We start from the raw sequence: 20544 nt of genomic DNA on the forward strand, positions 1-20544 counted from the left end.
TCAAAATAAAAAAAGTATATATTTTTTTCCATTTCCCAGTAAATCTATACATTTAAATAAAAATGTAAAGTCAGTAAAAAGCTGTAAACTAAAGTCTCAAAATTACCAGGTTCCATTTGAAATTGTTACTCAAAGTTTTGCAGTTAAAAAGCAAATAATAATAATAATAATAATAATAATAATAATAATAATAATAATAATAATGCTTATAGTATGTTGAGACATTAAATCAGTTGTCTTCAGATGTTAGGGATTAGTTATTGATTGAGTCTAGAGTGACAGTGCTTTATAACAGTTACTGTAGAAGGTAAAACTGTTTCTCAACATAGAAATTTCCCCACTGTGGGACGAATAAAGGTTTATCTTATCTTATCTTTATCTTAAAAGTCTTGTAAGTTTCAGCTTCTCAAATCAAATTTGTGTTAGTAATTCTGTAAGTAATTTTTGGTGACTAATTCTGCTTAATTCTGCCACTAAATCTGCACAACCTGTTTTATCGTTACTTAACTGCAGTGGCAGGTCATGCATTTGGTACCTGGGCCTTCAGTGGGGACCTACCCGACTTAATCCACCCCTTAATCCCACCACTATCATGTCGCAATTACAGAAACCATCAATACTATACAAAAATGCAATATAACAACACGTGGCATTACAGAGAGAGAGTCATTTCACATTTGGAGGGTAAAAAGCAAGCTACAAACCTAAACACTACAACCGCAACTGTGCCACCTACATCATCTGGAACAGTTCAGAACCAATATTTGTCTAATAACATGACAAAAACTGTAAAATGTAAATAAAATACAACCTACTCACCAGAGATGCAGACTCATAATTTGTACCACTTTTCAGAGGCTTTATCTCTGGTACCACTCGTATTCACTGGTCTGGAAGTGGTGAACAAACCCTTTCCCGGGCTGAGACAAGCTAGCTAGCTTCGGGGTTGTGCGACCTCCTCACGTTGTCTAGCTTTTCTGTAAAATTAATATCTAAGTATGTCCGATACCAGATAAATTTCTCTTCCTCTATACGGATAAAAAAAGTCTAACTCTTATGTATTAATGTGTGCAGCACTACAGACATGTTTTTTAAGCCAAACCTGGCTGTAACAGTTTCCCTCTGACCAATCAATCAGATGACGTAAAAATGCTGACGCTATTCTGGGTCAGCTATCTGGCCCTGTAAGGCGAATTTGATATCTGATTGGTTAAAGAAACAGATTTATTTCTAATAGAGATTAAGGTAAAAAGGAAACAGTACACACTTTGAAGATTAGACTGACATGGCTGCACATAGAGGCTGAAATCTGAAAAGAAATATCTACATACACGTACTGGAAGAAGTGCAGCCAAGAGAAATGCTACAAAATGAAGAGAATAGACTGTTGGGAATAAATAAAACAAATTTCATGAAACAAATATAAAAATTTAGGTTGTAACTGTGGGTCAGTGTTTCTGATGTGTTTAGGCCAGCAGAGAAGGCTTTGCTGGCCCTGATGACCCACCACTGCTTAACTGATAGAAAGATATGCAAAAAGCTTTAATATACTTTTTAGCTTTAAACTCACTTTTGTACAAACTCACTGTTGTTTGTTTCAAAGTAACACTTGTGCAGTGGAGTGTAAAACCACGATATTGAATCTTTTAGAGAAGTTCAGTGATCTGGCACAGACGTTCTAGGTCTGGTTGTCTGGCTTCCAAAATTGAGCGCAGGTCTAAAATGTCACCACAGTTATATAACTGAAAATGTTTTACATTTTGCCCCATCTTGTCCTTCACCAGGGTTCCTAAAGGCCTCTGGACAGAGGAAAGGTCAGAACATTCAAAGAAAAAGGCCTCGCTATTGATGTTATCGTTGTGCAAAGGTTATCATGTAAAATGAAAAAACATTCCTACAGGCATTATCTTCAAAAGCAAGAATGCTTATACAGTGGACCAGATCAGCTTTAATTATAGCATTAACTAAAATATAATTAATACAACTGGAGAGATCTAAAAGCTATGGATGAGGTTGTACTTTGCCATTAAGGCAAAATAGACATCCTTATAAAATAATGTGGCAACTGTTTGCAAGTAGAGGACATCGCCAGACTGAAACTGAGAGCACTGATTTGTCTCATCAGCTACAGGTATAGATGCACTGCAACACTCGTTTCTTGGGGCTTTAACCTCGACTTGCAATTCCACTGCCACAATATACAGTATTTATACCATAGAAAATCTGAGAGTTTTCAGTAATTTCTGATGTCATAGAAATCACTTTTTATTGCAGTGCGTCCAACAACGTGGCAAATCATTGGCTTCTACATAATCATTTCATTTTAATCGACATGAAACTAAAGAAAATATAATGAATAATCAGTGGTGCTGTGGAGCTTTATCCTTTTTAGTAGTCCACAGTTTCAGAACTTTGTATCAGGTCAGAGGAAAGCAGCAGCTTTAAGTTTTCTACCAGAGAGTCTTCAGGGTGAAGGAGGTTTTAGTAACAAATTTTCTTTTAATGATAAAAGGAATTCACTTGTTTTGTGGACATTCCACAAATCGAAATAATTATGATGCATGATTCCATAATTTTGAAAAAAACATTTGCTGTGGTATAAGAAGAAATCCCTTTGTGACTATGTAGTATGAGTGGCATCACATCACTTTGTGTTCTATTATTTTCCATCATTCAAATGCCATGTCATTATTTATTTGTCTTATTTATTTTTTTTTTATATTTTTGTCGCTATATATACAGAAGGGTTGATTTTTGAATGCAAGTGCAAAAGTTTGCATACTATAACACAGACATTCCTTTATTAATGCATGTATTGTATAGTGCATATGGAAACTGCATCATGTGTAAAAATACCCAAAGTCTCAAGCTAAGATGCAAATATAAAGCAGTCTATGTTTACCACTAACCAAGATCATGTTTAATCCAGGAAGGCTTTGATCATCTGCATCAATATTTCCAGCCTGAGTGTGAGAAAATTTCTAACTTTAGATGTTCAGAAGGAGGAGAATTCTCGGTGATACACCCAGAAGTCTATAGTGGGTAATTACTGTTTATCCTGTATCCACACAACAGCAGCAGCGAGACATGAAAAACAGACAAATACAGAAAATCACTAGTTTCATTGCAAAATATCTATCAGTTCACATCAAAAGAACCTGTGCCCAGTACAGTAGCAGAGAAATATAAACAATGGGGTTTTGATCCAGTGATGGAGGCTGGATGTTGGTGCAAAAGTTCTCTCTCATTTCATGCTCTGGTGGTCCATGTATTTGAAAAGAAAGGTGCTTTATACTTGTCACATGTACTGTACAGCACAGTGCAATTGTTTGGAAGCTGCAGTCAGAGTGCAAGGTCAGAGATGCAACAGTACCCCTGGAGCACAGAGGGTTAAGGGCTTTGCTCAAGAGCCCCAAGAATGGCGGCTTGGCGATACCTGGGCTTGAATCCCTGATCTTCCGATTAGTAACCTAGAGCCTTAACTACTGAGCTACCACCTCTATGAGAAAGAGATAGTAAAAAAGATTTTGCGAATATTTTTTTATGTTATTTAAGTTAAAGCTTAAACATATACTGTCTGCATGATAACTGATTTAAAGCAAACAGTTGAAAACTAGATGACCAAAGTTTGTGGACAACTGACAATAAAGTTTTTTGAACATTGCATACTATATTTAGTTTCCCTCTTATTGTTGCAATAACCTTCTCTCTCCTGAAAAAGCTTTCCATTAGATTTTAGAGTCTAGCAGTGGGTATTTGTGCTCATTCATTAGTGAGATCGGGCACTGACGTTGGGTGAGGAGACCTGGGTTGCAGTCAACATTCCAGTTACACTCCAAAAATGTTCAATAAGGTTGAGGTTGTGACTCCATACAGGGAAACTCATTTTCCCACATTGGTTTTTGAAACCCATTCCTGAAGCTCATTTTGTGCATGGGGTATTGTCATGCTCGAACATGTTTGGGCCACTTAGTTTTAGTGAAGGGGAATGTTACCCAATATAAAGACTTTCTATACAATTAAGTGCTTCCGAATTTGCAGCAACAGTTTATCACAAAAAAATTCATTATCAAAAGTTGTTTTTGTGTCTTGCATTGCACAAAAATCATTCAAATCTTTATTATCTTTCAATATGTTTATCCCTGAGGTGAGCTGTACTAGCAGGCTTTGTGTCAAACTTAAATAAAAGAAGTTTGCCCAAAATACACACTATACATGCACACTAATGTACCTTGGAAAAACATTCTATCTTCAGCCAGCTTAATCCTTGATCACTAAACAATGAAACAGAAACACCAAATATATTTTGCCGAACGACAGAGACATTACTTTTTACTGATGTTAAACTTTCTTGTCTACCAAGCAAGTAGAAATAAAACAATAGTAAGGACATGATTTCTGCTTGTAGTTAGTAGTGATTTGCCCTCGCATTTGCCAGTATGTGTGTGAGTGGATCTTTGTAAACACATGAGCATTTGATGAATGCGTGAAAGCACAACTATCTGTACTTAATTCTGAATGTTGATAAGCATCTCCATAAGTACTGTGCGGATAACAATCTGAATCTGGGCATATCAATGGTTGCTCTGTCTGTGCCTAATTTTCCTCTGCCCTGTCTTTATCCTCTTCCTCTGTCTCTTCTACCTACACTGTCTTTCATTCTTTGTCTGCCTCTGTGCACAGCGTGCTCCTGCGGTCTATACACTTGACCCAAAAAAAATCCCCACCCCACCCTTCATGTCCATCTCGAAGAATACCACCACATTGTCCCCATACTCCCTCTCTGTCTGCGTTCTTTCTCTCTTTCCCTCTTTTTCTATCTCGCTCTTTCTCTGTGCATGTTTCTGTGTTTAGAGTCAGACTTTCCCTGCTGGCACTAACATATCTCACAGTATGTCTGTGTGGTCGCTACAATAAGTTCATTAGGACTTATATCATAAGAAAGCACATTTATGCCTGTGTGTGCTTCCATCTATATTTGCACTTATGGGTATGTGTGTGCTTCAGAATGTGGTGATCTTGGCATTTTGCAGCTAAAAGGGCAACTTTCCACAGATGTGCCAGCGCCGGAGGATGAGATCATTACTGGTGATGCCTACTCACTGCACCCAGCAACACAGCATTCACGCCTTCACTGTGTCTCTTTCTGCTTCTATCTCTCTTTAACTCTTGTCAGTTTCTAATAGTTCTCATAGTTTCACTGTTGTCTGTATGTTTTTTCACCAGATGGACTATACGTGCCTAAAGATCTCTCTCTAATGCGTGGACACATTTCCATACAGTTTTGGTGTCTTCAGGATTTTGGCAGTGGGAAAATAAGCATTGGGGGCCATTTGCTTTGCAGATAGCCTAGCTAATTTATTGCTAACCTGCTGGAGCAATCCAGTGAATAAGAATAACTTTAATTAGAACAGGTCACAAAACTGAGATTAAAGTTTGGGTTAACGCTGCAATGGCTGCAAGAATGTGTTGTCTTTAAAAAAAAAAAAAAAACAGAAAAGGAAGACAAATATAAGAAGCCATAGGCCTTACATGCTTGACATCTATGTCTATTAGCCTGCTAGCAACACACATTTAGTAGCTAGCGGAAATGTAGCATTAAAATGCATGGCTTTTTAGCAATGCCTGTTTTTAGAAGCCATTACATATTTTGCCAAAATTATTCGCTACCAAGGGGATGACTGATTCCCCATGGGGAAGACTGATTCAATTTCGACATCATTTTCCCCTTCCTTCATTTTTAGTAACCTGTAGCCATTTCATTGCAGGCACCGCGCATGCACACACACACACACACACACACACATACACACACACACATACACATACACATACTCATTCACACACTAGGGACACACTAGAGTAGAGAGTACATCTACTGGCACGTTTTTTGAAAGAAGGGAGGAAATCGGAAAACCCAGAGGAAACCCACATGGGAAGAAAATAACCTGAACATGAAAGTACACATTTACTTGGCAATATTTCTTCTATTCAGGAGCACCTGAAATTTTGCTCAATATCCGGCTGCAGCCCCTCCATGCCGAGGATCCTTCTTTGGGTATGTTGTATTATTTTGGATCCTTCCAATTATTCCCCACCTTCACTAATCCTTTAGTTGTCTTTCAAAATCCTGGAGTAGTGAAAAATATTTGTCTGTCCATTTAATTTAATAATAAATCCCTAAATATTATGCAAATTCACAGAATTGTGCTTAGCCCATTTGATGGTTGATACTTGGCCCTTATTGAAACATTCACTCAGCTTTCCTGACTATCTCAAAAGAAAATAAACAAAAAATGAGCTACAACTTTAAAGGCAAGTATCCAACAGGCAGATTAAAAGGGATCATAAAAGGACATTTAAATAGCACTAGAAGATTCCCATGGCATTCCAGCATGCCTCTTTCTCTTAATTTCCCATTATCTAACTGTTCCTCTCTATTTTTATAGCTTAGCATTTAGATTCAATTTTTTTTTTTAGAAATAGAAGTTATTGAACACGTCATTTAAAAATGTATAGATTTATACATAAGATTAGATTTATATATAAAAATGACGTCATAAGTCACTTTTCTGTAACATACTTGTGTGTGAAACAGGTGGTGGGTTTTTTTTTGTTGTTTTTTTGTTTCTTTTGTTCAAGATGGGCATGGTAGTTGGGGAAGGAAAACATGACATGGCATTTACATTTATAGATTTTTGCAGAAGCACATATCCATATATATTTTAAATTCTCCATCAAAAATATATTCTCAAACTAGCACAAATTCTTGAAAAAAAGTAAGCCTTTATTAAGAGAAAAACCACAACAGCATTCATTCCTAATCAGTTAATTGTTGGATAAACTGTTTCTTTTTTTAAATCTCTTTAGAAGGTCAGGAAAAAGTTTTTTACCAAATGACTACCAGAACATCAAAAAATCCATGAAGCTCTTGAAGCATGTTTTTCTTATACTTGCGATACGTGCGATTAAGGATCGAGTTGAACTGTGATAGGTTCCAAGGGAATGGGCAAAAAGACAGGAGGTAACAGCAATGTGAGAGAACTTGGAAAGACAGAAAATAATGTGCATTTTTCTTATTGCATATTATTATGTAGGCTCTTTTTAGTACATAATATTTTAGACACAACAGAGGTTTAGATGCAGGCCTATGCCAGATTACAGAAATTAATCATTAAATGAATGACTGAATTAAGGTGGTCAGAATGTCTTACAGTGCTATTTCATCAGTATGACTTTTCGATATCCCACTAGTTTTATATCTTACCACCTTCTTCTGTCCATAGTAGAGTAAACTGCCTCTCTGGCAACTTTGGTTTTGGGCTGCACAGAAAACCAATCCTAACACCAGAGGACAAACCCATGCTGCATTATCCATTAGTATAACCACTCTGACTTATTCGTGTCCAAACCAGTTCCCATAAATGTCCTGCAAAGTAAAACTATTGGCTCCTTTATAGATCTTAAAATGCTCTGAAGTCACTACCAACATTTTACACCAAAGCAGAAAGCAAAACTTTCCCAGCATTGTGTTGACTTGACCCTTAAAATGTTAAAGATCAATGAACTAACAACAAGCAACATTAACAAGTGAAAACATTTTCCTGTTTGTTCTGTAAAGCAAGGAAAATGACTGTATATTTCAGTCCACATATACAGTCATGTGAAAATTAAAATGATCCTCTTTTTTAATTCTGTGGTTATATCTTTCAGTACATAATCTTTTGGTCCTTAGCAAGACTTATAATTAGGTAAGTACAACTGGAAATGAACAACACACACATTACACCGTGTCATTATTTATTTTTTGTTTTAAGAGGGAAATAAGAGGCTAGGTAGCATTTGTTGCTAATTAAAGAAAAGCCCTCAATGAACTGATTACTGCCAAGTGTGACCGCCTCTATAAAAGTCCAAGTTTTCTCAGTTTGCTAGTCTGGGGCATTCAACTGTGTGTTAACACAATGCCAAGGAGAAAAGACTTTGGCAATAATTTTAGAAAATTAATTGTTGTTGCCCATTAATCTGGGTAGATTTATAAGGCCATTTTCAAACAATGTAAAGTCCATTATTCTACAATGAGGAACATTATTCACAAGTGTATAACATTCAATGCAGTTGCCAGTCTTTGTTTGGAAAAGTTGCCAGGAGAAAGCCTCTTCTCTCTTAAAAGAATATGGCTGCATGGCTTAAGTTTGCCTCTGTTCAATAAAATTACTTTAAAGTTCTATAAAGTTGCATTTAATGAATACACAAGACTTCTGGAACAATATCCTCTGGACAGATAAGCTTGTTATGCACCCACATTACCTGGGCACCTTGCAGTGACTAAGTTGACTATTAATTTCTTGGTATACCAAAGTATTCTTGTGTCAATTGTGAGAAATCAAATCAACATTAAACATAATGTAACAAAACTCTAACATTGCAACATTTAACATTATTACACCCTTTTACTCTTGTAAAAAATAATTACATGAGTAAAGCTAAGTTTAATAATAAAAAAAAAAAAAACATACTGTAATTTAGTGATTGTCCCAAAATGCTAAAATGTGGAATGACACTGATAAGGTATATGAAATAGTAAAAATAGATAATTGATTTTTTTTGTAATGAAGTTGCATTCAAGTACACAATTTGTTTTAACATGAAATCACACCTTTAAATGTAGATTTGTTTTAATGAGGAAATTTACTTTTAGAAAACATTCGTTTGAGTTAGCATATTAGCAAAGCAAAATGTGCGTTGAGATGACAAAGCTGTTTTAAAAACCATAAATACGTCATCTGCGAAACACGATGCATGTCGTCAGTCGGCAGTAAATCTTAAAAATTATCAAAATTACCATATCTGCAGTCATGGCAAAACTAAGATGTTTACTAAATCATCACCAATTAAATCATAAAAATGGTTGATGTTTAAGTGTAAATCATTTATAAATATAGAAAATATCTTACCTTGTAATGTTTCCACATCGCTTTATCAAAATCTACCTTGTCGCTGAGTCAGTATTGCAGGAAATATTCCTCCAACTTGCTATTAATTTTTGATTTTTTTTTTTTTTTTTTACTTGTAAGCACATGCGCAACATATACATTTGTGCCTTATTACAGCAAATCAGGTATAGTGTATGTAATTTGATCAGGAAGTCTTGGATCCATTATATTCTATATTATGTTGTACTTTAATGTATCATAAACTGTGATACATTAAGCATTGTTACACAAAAACCTTATTTGGCTTAGATGGTGTCCAGCATGTGTGTTGATGCCCTTGTAGGGAGTACCAAAAAAATTGTGTCTTGCCTACAGTCAAGCATGGTGATGGTAGCAACATGGTCTGGGCCTACATGAGTGTTGCTGGTCTAAGGGAGCTAAGGTTTATTAAAGGAAATATGGATTCCAACATTCACTGTGATATTTTGAAGCAAAACATGATGCCCTCTCTTCAGAAACTGGGCTGAACAGCAGTTTTCCAACATTATGACAACCTCAAACTCACCGCCAAGATGACTGCTCTGCTGAGGAAGCTGAAAGTGAAGGTGATGGTGTGACCAAGTATGTCTCCAGACCTGAACCCTATTGAGCACCTGTGGGGCATCCTCAAGTGTAAGGTGGAGAAGCACCATGTGACTAGCATCCATGTGATGTCATTATGGAGGTGTGGAAGAGGATATTTTGACAATAATGGCTGTAGGTTTAGTTATTTTTAGAGGACAGTAAATCTATGCTGCAATACAAGATGCACATTGTCTAGTCTAAAATATATCCAAGTTTCATTTTTAAGGTATTGTCCCTTGAGAAGATACTAAATAACTGAAATGGTTGCTAAAATGTGAGGGGTGTACTCACTTTGGTTAGATACTGTACTATAGTATCACACTATATACCGTGTATCTTTTCTGCAGGGTTTTCCCTTGGAATCCCTGGTGGTCTAGTGGTTAGGATGCGGCGCTCTCACCGCTGCGGCCCGGGTTCAATCCCCGGTCAGGGAAAAAACCCCAGCCACTTTCCGTGCCGGTCCCAAGCCCGGATAAATGGGGAGGGTTGCGTTAGGAAGGGCATCCAGCATAAAAACGTGCCAAATCAAACGTGCGGAGGATCTGCTGTGGCGACACCTAATATAAGAAGCCGAAAGAAAGTTTATTGCCTTGGAATCTTTGTTTATTGTCGTGGAATGTCCTCAAAACTGAGTCTAATAGTCATTCTAACTATCATCTACTCTAATAGTCTAATAGTGAGTGAGTGCGTGAGTGATTGAGTGAATAAACCATCTACAATCAACCAGAGGTGACAAAAGTACACACATCCTTCACTTAAGTAGAAGTTCAGATCCTCATGTTTTAAAATACTCTACTTTTTTACTCAAGTTAAAGTAAAGACGTTTGGGGTCTGACATGTACTTAAGTAAAAAGTAGCCATTACTACTACCTGTTTTAGTGTCACACTGGTATCTCACGTCATATTAATATTAGTATAATATTATTTGCAACTTAACCACACCTTTTTATTTGTTTTAAATGTACCTTAAATTAATATGTTTCAAATTTTTTTTTACTCTAATCAAAATAGGCATGGACAAATATGGATGCTTTATGCAATGCATGTTTATTATTAGTAAAATCATACTCAACATAGAGCATGAAGACAAAATAATTTTGTAAATGTTTTAAAACAATTATGGTGTTTTAAATTCCGTAAATTATCAGGACACCAAACGGAACCTTTGCTATGTTTACAGACGGATGGTTAATGAGGTGATACCAGAGAATCTCTACTTCTTCTAGCTTTCATAGGGATCATATAATCAGAGAATATTTGTTGTAATTAGTTTATTTGAAAGTAAACATTTTGAGCTATTCATATATTTATTATATATGTGAGGCAAGTATTCACCAAGATTTAGGTTGTTTAATGTATATCTGTGAATAGAGATGGCAGAGAACGCACCCTGTATGTTTTCTTTATTTTGCAAAAGCACAGCATTTTATGAGTCATTTTGAGTGTATATGAATAAAAGTATACCCTTTACAGATTCTAATGATGAATTGCTCTTATCTGTACTATCAAAAAGAGTACAGATAAAATTTAATAAAAGAGTAACAAAAAGTTTAACAAAAAGAATAATTTAAGGTCGTTTTCAGCATTATGATGAAAAAATACCACAAAAACGCGTTTGTCGACCCCAGAGGGTTTATTCTGTGCATCATGGCAGATTTTGGTGCTGATTTGAGACTTGGCGCATTAGTAAAACAAATGTTTACTAATTAAAATTACTTTTCGGTGTTTCTTTATTTATTTTTTAGATCTAAGTAAAGAATAGATGTTGAAGGCCTTTTATATTTATTGATTCATAGTTTTAATAAGAAAATTGTCAAACAAAAATGTGTTCATTTTGACTGCCATTTTTCACCTAATGAATGTAACCAGACTAAACAACCACCATAAACAACACAAGAAGAAAAGATGATCCAGTGAACAGGAACGTCTCTGTTCTCCATCATGTTACATTGCTGACTCCCTGTCTCATCCACATTAACCCCATACTTCTTGTTACCTTCTGCCTTGCTCATTGTTTGCTTCGTAAACTAGATTATGTCTGTGGTGTGTGAGCACCAGGAAATGAGACACCAGTTGTAGACTGAAAAAGCAGCGCAATGACAATGGGCTGATGGGCTGAAAACAGCACACAGTGAAAAGAAAAAATATTTCACCAAAAAAATTAAAACTAAAGTAACAAGCCTGTTTTGAAAATGTAAGAAGTAGAAAGTACAGATGTTTATGTTAAAATGTAATGAGTGAAAGTAAAAATTTGTCCGAAAAATAAATTTTGAAGTAAAGTACTGATACCAGTCAAAATTAGCAAATTAGCACTTTGCAAGTTTCCTTTGTAGAATTCACAGGAATTGTAGAATTCCTTTGTAGAGTTATATTTATATTAAGTTTGTAATCTAGCATACCAGTGTAGATTTATTCATTGCTAGAGACTCAAAGCACTTTTGTACGTCGCTCTGGACAAGGGCGTCTGCTAAATGCCGCAAATGTAAATGTAAATGTAAAAATCTGCTTAAGTACAGTAGCAAAATATTTGTACTCTGCTACATTCCACATCTACAATCCACTAAGTCTCTATCACTCTGTCACTATCTATATTAAAACTATAAACTATAAAATCTGCAGAATTTTGTTTTTCCACCTAATAAGTCCTAAAAATGTCATAGATGTCCAAAGAAGCAACATTTTAATTTACTGGGTAAATAGCCCCACCTAGCGGTTATCCTTGTGTATTAATATAAAATTTGATTAGTAAAGTGCTCCTACAGAAAATATTGTTCATGATTTTTTGCGCAGTTTCCAGTGTTGTTGATCAGTTCTGAGTTTAGATGTTTAGATCTATTCATTTTTAAGGCTTCATTTTGGCTTAAAAACAAACAAACAAACAAATACAGATAATCAGATAGATAGATAGATAGATTGATAGATTAGATAGATAGATAGATAGATAGATAGATAGATAGATAGATAGATAGATAGATAGATAGATAGATAGATAGATAGACAGACACAAATTATCTATTTATTTATTTAGTGACAGTGACATTTCCTTTTAATAATAAATATGTAAAAAAAAATGTTAATATATATAATGTTTTCCAAGGTAACTTTTTTGTTAGGTTTGTGAAAAATTATATTTTTGTATACTGTCTTTTCTTTTCTATAAGCTTTTTACTTGTCAGTAAACACTGATATTGGGAACAACTAAAGCTATCAATTATTATAATTGTATTCAAATATGAAAAAAATCATGCTGTCTGCAGACTGAGTGACATCAACACTAAGATCAGCAAATGCTTGGCCAATGAGGACATGTATTTTATTTATTATTTCAGCAAGATATAAACATATAAATGATAACAATGTCATAAATAACTGTGACTGGCTAGATTAATAAATTAGTCAATGCTTTGGGATGGGATTATAAATTAGACACCTTTAGAAAAACCTGATAAATTTGATAAGACCAGAATTCTCTTACATTCTACAAGATCCGGTCCGTATTAGCAGCATAAACCCATACAATACAATAACTCAATCTGTTCAACCGTGCTGAGGGTTAAACTCTCACTTGTTAACAGGGGTGTGTGTGTGTGTGTGTGTGTGTGTGTGTGTGTGTGTGTGTGTTCCCAGTGTGTCTCGTTAGAGATACTATTTATTGTGCTGTGCTGGAGACTCGAGGGTGCTTTTGTTGAGCCCCTCGTTCTGGACGTGCAGTTGATGAAAATCAATGTGGCGAAACTCTGCGGAGAAAATGCCGAAGAGCATGAAGAAGCACATGACCAAAGCCCACTCACACATAGCAGCTTCCGATCGGTAGCCTATGTTATGGAACACAGACACTGTGGAAAAGGGATTAAGGTTCAACAAAGGGATTTTGAATACGTGTGTGTGTGTGGGTCTGACTCATTTTACACATACTTATGATCCACGTCATCAGTGGGACAGACAATAACAATACATGTTTGTTGAGAACATGACTATACTCGTTCACAATTTGATTATACGTATAAGTCTATGGCATGACATGCATCTAAACATTTAATAATGATGCATGATAGTTTCATAAGACACATCAATTTTCTCTATAATGCATACCTGGTAAAATCCCAAACAGCTTTCGAATGTTATTTGTGATAGCAGTTTGAAGGATACTGAGAAGAACCAAGCAAGTGCACAGACTGCAGAAAATGATGCGTGCAGGCCCCGCCCACTTCTTATCATCTGATGGTTTGGCACGGTAAGTGAGCCACACCTGAACCCAGAAGTATGCCAGACCCACAAAAAATGCCAGGAATGCACCCAACAAGTGAGCACCCATCACCACTGTTTGCTAAGAATGAAAAAAGTAAACCTTTAAACACCTGGCAGAGAAGAACAGGGAAGACATGTTTGAGAATAAGTGGTGTAGTGAGTACCTGAAAGTTTCCCAGGATGGAGATTCCTATTGATGAAATGAACCCTAGAACTAGACTGACTGTGTTTACTCGTGATGCACAGTTGAAATCTCTCACCTGCTGGAACCTCATAATCACAATCCACAGAGCTGCATCGGGATCGGGTGGCAGTATGAGAAAGAAAATTAATGGATAAATAAATGAAAGTGAGAAAGAAAGAGAGAAGCACTCACCTAGCACAGAGCAAATGTTGCATATCTGGGAGAACAGGCAGCTCTGAGGGTTATATGAGCCACATGTGCTGGGAAAAAAATAATTATATTTCCATTTGGAAATGTTATAGCAAACTTGAGATGGTGTATATTATGTCAAATAATAAATACACACACCTGATATATGGAAATTCAACTGTCAGATTCACTGTATCATTAGACACAGCTAAACCAAACCTGGCATGTAAAACCACACACACAATTAGAAAGATGTGCAGAATGTGCAACATTAAGTGAAATGAACAATAGAAAAACTCAGAATACAAAATACATACACAGTCCAAATGCCTATAGTGCCGAACGCTGCCAGGATGACAGGAAGTAGTGCCCATGTCCACATGATGGACCAATCAAATTGCCTGTTGGCACAGCATGTGACAAGTGTCTCTTATTTCATGTCATCGCTATTCTCTTGTTTGCAATTTCTCATCAGTATGACAAATAATGATGTATGTTACACAGCTAAATCATGTACCATGTGACCTGCCAATTATGAATCATCAGGGTAAAAAAACAAAAAAGCTAATGAGATAAAAGAAGAAACCGAGACATACTGTAAACATGTATACACCAATTCACACATGGCTGTGGGAAATCAGCACTTCTGCCCGTGTGAAGGCTGTGTGTTACTGTTAGGAAGGTTTCCTATCTAGCTCGAAGGACCATAGAAGAGAGTTTCACTATCGAGTGTGTGGAGATCAGGAGATTGTACTCAGCGTGTCAGTAAAAACACGGTACAGGATTCAGAACACTCAAACTTCACTGGGTTTTATGCATGGCATATTTGCCCCTAAATCCAAGTTAAAAGTCTGTCATTTTGATCTTGGTATCATCCTCAGCAGCTATCTCTGGTAGATTAAAAAGACGGGTATTGTGTAAAATCGACCCTTAGCGTTGACCTCTGCAGACCTTACTTGTCCATTTGCTCCAGGGAATGTCCTTAATACTCTCCTGATCAACTAAAGGGCTCGTGGTAGCTGGGGATCAACCATCATAACAACAGACCCAACTGCAAGGGTTTTAGTCTCTGCATGCCATTTGTGTCGTAGCTGGAGATTGGGTAAGTAGTGTCTCATGAAGCTCGACAAAAAAATTATCAGTGAGAACTTGACTTTGTCTCCATCCATGTTGTCCTATGGACTCATTGGCAGGGTATATCACTTGAGGTAAAGAGCTGTCTGGCCGACCCATGAGCAGGAGATTTGGGGTAATTGGGTCTGAATCTGCCACATTGGAGGAGACATAACCTAGAGGTTTGCTATTGAGAATTCCCCCTATCCTGATACGTACTTTTTGAAAAACTTCTTCTGTTACTCTTCTGTGTACTGTGCACCTGCTACTGTGCGGAGGGCATTTTTAAGAGATCGAATTTCCTCTGATTCAAGCTCTTAGAATCTTGACACCAGGATTCAAGCTTGAGCCACTCTACCTGTTAGAAAGGACCATATAAGGTGTGCGCTGATCAGGGGATTGTACTCGCCCCAGCACGTCAGTAAAAACATGATACAGGATTCAGAACACTCTACTTTACTTGGTATAGATTTGATTGTATTCATATACAATCAACAATCATATACAATCAACACGAGCCCTGTCTTCTGCTAGCTGCTGTTCGGTGTTTTATACTCTCGTTGGGGGTCGGTACGCTGTGATGTCATAGATAGCTTGTCATTGCTTGGTAAACTGTATATCTACATCTAGTGGTGAAGCATGGAAATACAACTGAATAGGAATCCGTTCTTACACTACCAGATCCAGTAGAGTGTAGGAATTCTGACAAGGCTGGTATCGTCTGAATGAGGCATACAAATCTGGGGTAACTGATGAGTCATTTGTGAACAAGTCAACTCTTTGAGCCAGTTCTTAAGTGAGTATTGAGTTCTCTTGCAATAGATGATTTAATACTGTTAAAGTATTTAGTAGCATTTAGTTCCATAATGGTTTTAATCACATAATTTACAGTGCAATTGTAAATGAAGTGCTAATTTATTTGGCAAAAAAATAACACTTGATTTAAGCAAAAATGTCAAATTTCATCAGTGTATCTGAGACAGTGTGAGGTTTTTGATAACACTGCAGCTTTTATGCAGTTGGGGAAGTTAATAGCATGCTGAATTCTACAGATTGAATTCTACTGTAATGAAAGTTAAGTGTAGATACAGCAGCTACAAGTTATATTGTCTTTGCCAAATAACACAAATCAAAATATGTTTTGTCGTTACCAGAAAGTTTAGTAAGATAGATCAATGTCTTTGTCCAGCTTTGGCAAAAAAATGTCAAGCAATAATTTGTTATATAATAAGTTGAAGCATTCAGTTCTTATTGGCTTTCACTTAATGAATAGAGCCAGAACTTCAAATGCTTATGGCTAAATGGCTTTGTGTGACATAAGTAAAAATTTGTGTCTCAAACCCTACAAAAAGCACAGAACTTATATATATATATATATATATATATATATATATATATATATATATATATATATATATATAAAAGCTTTTATATTGTCCTTACATGATAGATCTACTTTGGTCCCCTTGGTCATCATAAAAAAAGTGTAATTTTCTAATGTAATTTTCTCTTCTAGTTCTCTTCTAGACCTTCACTGAGACCAGGCCTGAGGCAACAATATTATTGTGTATTGTCCCTGGACACAATACACAATAAGCAAAGTAAAGTCAGAATTGTATTTGGCAAATTGAATGCAAAAGCTCTATTTTAACTTTGAAACCAAAGCCACTCTTGTTCTAAAGTACGAATATAAATTCAACCCATCTTGTACTGTATACTTTTATTTATTTAAGTTTTTTTTATAATATATTTATTATGTGTATATATATATATATATATATATATTTGTTTACTTATTTCCTGATACATACAAATATAAAAATTAAGCAATTAACAAGACCCTCTTCCATCTGTAACTGCAGTGAAAATGAAACACTAAAGAAAGCAAAAACACTCACGTGGCCCTCGTTTTGTGTGTATGAATGCGTCCTTTTGTCTTTGAGCTCTTCCTTGCTCTAAGCTCAAATATCCATATGGATTACACAGTAATCTCAGTGTTTTATCAGGGAAGACTGCACTTTGCCCTCGCTGACAGTTTTATTACCCAAGTGATATGAATAATAACTGTATTACACCAGAGAGCAAATACAGCACACTTGCAGGTGTCTAAATGATGAGGATGATGATGGTTTCATATTTAGAAGCAAAGTCACTTTGGGTGTGTCTACAACAATACAGACTAGCCCTCAGTCTTTGGTAATATGCGAAAATAGGCACAGAGAGATGAACTAATGAACTTCATTTTGACAAATGATTTTGTTTTCGAATGCTTTAGCAAGGAAACAAAGTTGTGATTGTACTTAGTTACATATTAAATACATATATTAAAAATCAACTATAGATATAGAAATCCTGGCTGTTTCAAAATGTTTTTTTTTTACAAGATCAGTTTGTTATATATCCATAAAAACCCATTTAAGGAGCCAGTTGCAAGTGGACTGAATACACAACTAAATATAATTTCATCTTGTATTAAATACAGTAGACTGAAATTCACTGCAATTTAAACATCACTTGAATAATTTTTAACAGCCAGTCAGAATATCACATATACAAAAACACCCCACAAATGTTAAGACATACCTAGCATGTTGCAATAATTCATTCATTCTTCTCTTCGGTGTGTGTTTTTCTCCAATCAGTGGATTTGAAGCCTATGGTATAAATGTAACTGAGTAGACAAACATCTTTTACAGAAACAAGGTTTACTAATTTGGTAAACTTAAAGAGAGACCAGACACAAAGTCAAATTTGAATCTCTGTAACACTTCTTCTCTTAGGCGGCTTATATGTTAGAGTACAAAGGGGTTGTGGGAAAGGGGGAAGTTAAGATAAAGAGTGTCAAGCAAAGTATCTAGATATTTATTTCAACTTTTTTTCACACTTATCTCTTCCTCTTCCTCTCTAGCTTTCTATGCAGACAGAACTCTCCATGCATAGAATAGAAAAAAACTGTGACTGTCAATTGCACATATAAACCATTTCAAGTATTTCTGTGATGATACTGCACATGTCTGGTTTTAAAGTATTTCTGGTGGTGCAATTTTTAAAGCACAGACCTGTCAAAACAACTGACTAACACATTCTTGATCTGAAACAAAAAAGTTAAGATATTTATAAAAGCTAAAAGATGATAAAGTGGAATCAATCAATCCATCCATCCATCCATTTATCCATCCATATATTGTTTTAAAGTAATTACATATATATATATTTTTTTTTTTCAAGTAATAAAGGTGTTTTAATTTACGTAAATCATCAGCACACCAAATGAAACTATTTCTGTGTTTCCACATGGACGGTTGTAATTGGCAGATTTTTGCCAGATTTTATGGTGGATTTTAATGCTGATTTGAGATACATCAGTAAAACAAATGTTTAGTGATATTATTACTTAATTTATTTTTTCTTATATATCCGAGTAAAGAAAGTTTTTTTAATATTTATATATATTTTTATTTAACATTAACACATTTATATACACACATAAATACATACAGTGATGAAAATAAGTATTTGAACACCCTGCTATTTTGCAAGTTCTCCCACTTAGAAATCATGGAGGGGTCTGAAATTGTCATCGTAGGTGCATGTCCACTGTGAGAGATATAATCTAAAAAATTCAGAAATCACAATATATGATTTTTAAACTATTTATTTGTATGATACAGCTGCAAATAAGTATTTGAACACCTGTCTATCAGCTAGAATTCTGACCCTCAAAGACCTGTTAGTCTGCCTTTAAAATGTCCACCTCCACTACATTTATTATCCTAAATTAGATGCACCTGTTTGAGGTCGTTAGCTGCATAAAGACACCTGTCCACCCCATACAATCAGTAAGAATCCAACTACTAACATGGCCAAGACCAAAGAGCTGTCCAAAGACACTAGAGACAAAATTGTACACCTCCACAAGGCTGGAAAGGGCTACGGGAAATTGCCAAGCAGCTTGGGAAAAAGGTCCACTGTTGGAGCAATCATTAGAAAATGGAAGAAGCTAAACATGACTGTCAATCTCCCTCGGACTGGGGCTCCATGCAAGATCTCACCTCGTGGGGTCTCAATAATCCTAAGGAAGGTGAGAAATCAGCCCAGAACTACACGGGAGGAGCTGGTCAATGACCTGAAAAGAGCTGGGACCACCGTTTCCAAGGTTACTGTTGGTAATACACTAAGACGTCATGGTTTGAAATCATGCATGGCACGGAAGGTTCCCCTGCTTAAACCAGCACATGTCCAGGCACATCTTAAGTTTGCCAATGACCATTTGGATGATCCAGAGGAGTCATGGGAGAAAGTCATGTGGTCAGATGAGACCAAAATAGAACTTTTGGGTCATAATTCCACTAAATGTGTTTGAAGGAAGAAGAATGATGAGTACCATCCCAGGAACACCATCCCTACTGTGAAGTATGGGGTGGTAGCATAATGCTTTGGGGGTGTTTTTCTGCACATGGGACAGGGCGACTGCACTGTATTAAGGAGAGGATGACCGGGGCCATGTATTGCGAGATTTTGGGGAACAACCTTCTTCCCTCAGTTAGAGCATTGAAGATGGGTCGAGGCTGGGTCTTCCAACATGATAATGACCCGAAGCACACAGCCAGGGTAACCAAGGAGTGGCTCTGTAAGAAGCATATCAAGGTTCTGGCGTGGCCTAGCCAGTCTCCAGACCTAAACCCAATAGAGAATCTTTGGAGGGAGCTCAAACTCTGTGTTTCTCAGCGACAGGCCAGAAACCTGACTGATCTAGAGAAGATCTGTGTGGAGGAGTGGGCCAAAATCCCTCCTGCAGTGTGTGCAAACCTGGTGAAAAACTACAGGAAACGTTTGACCTCTGTAATTGCAAACAAAGCCTACTGTACCAAATATTAACACTGACTTTCTCAGGTGTTCAAATACTTATTTGCAACTGTATCATACAAATAAATAGTTAAAAAAAATCATACATTGTGATTTCTGGATATTATTTTTAGATTCTGTCTCTCACAGTGGACATGCACCTACGATGACAATTTCAGACCCCTCCATGATTTCTAAGTGGGAGAACTTGCAAAATAGCAGGGTGTTCAAATACTTATTTTCCTCACTGTATATATATATATATATTTACATACATACCTATGTTACAAAACATGCCACTGCCTATATAGTTGCAAGTACCTTGGAGAATTAATATACACATATTCCTGTGTTGATGCACATGAGATTTTCTACCACAGAGCCTATCCCAAAAATGCCAGTCCTATC

The 20544-nt window shown here is 36.2% G+C and overlaps 1 protein-coding gene across 4 annotated transcripts; it reads right to left on the reverse strand.

Moving 5' to 3' along the window:
• Nucleotides 1-12853: 12853 nt before the first annotated feature.
• Nucleotides 12854-17915, reverse strand: tmem150b (transmembrane protein 150B). Of its 4 annotated transcripts, XM_046865605.1 has the most exons (7): nt 17875-17915; nt 14496-14579; nt 14338-14397; nt 14182-14249; nt 13970-14097; nt 13707-13884; nt 12854-13393 (listed from the first exon to the last, which is right to left on the reverse strand). In XM_046865605.1, the coding sequence occupies exons 1-7, from the start codon at nt 17898-17900 to the stop codon at nt 13203-13205; spliced, it is 735 nt and encodes a 244-aa protein (XP_046721561.1). In that variant the 5' UTR covers nt 17901-17915; the 3' UTR covers nt 12854-13202. The 4 variants fall into 4 exon arrangements, with proteins under 4 accessions (XP_046721561.1, XP_046721558.1, XP_046721560.1 ...); XM_046865602.1 differs by lacking the exon at nt 17875-17915 and adding an exon at nt 15650-15817 and having other exon boundaries at nt 13970-14249; XM_046865604.1 differs by lacking the exon at nt 17875-17915 and adding an exon at nt 15511-15530 and having other exon boundaries at nt 13970-14249.
• Between the last annotated feature and the right edge of the window lie 2629 nt (nt 17916-20544).

This window comes from Silurus meridionalis, chromosome 14 (assembly GCF_014805685.1).
Source record: "Silurus meridionalis isolate SWU-2019-XX chromosome 14, ASM1480568v1, whole genome shotgun sequence".
NCBI classification, from domain to species: domain Eukaryota; kingdom Metazoa; phylum Chordata; class Actinopteri; order Siluriformes; family Siluridae; genus Silurus; species Silurus meridionalis.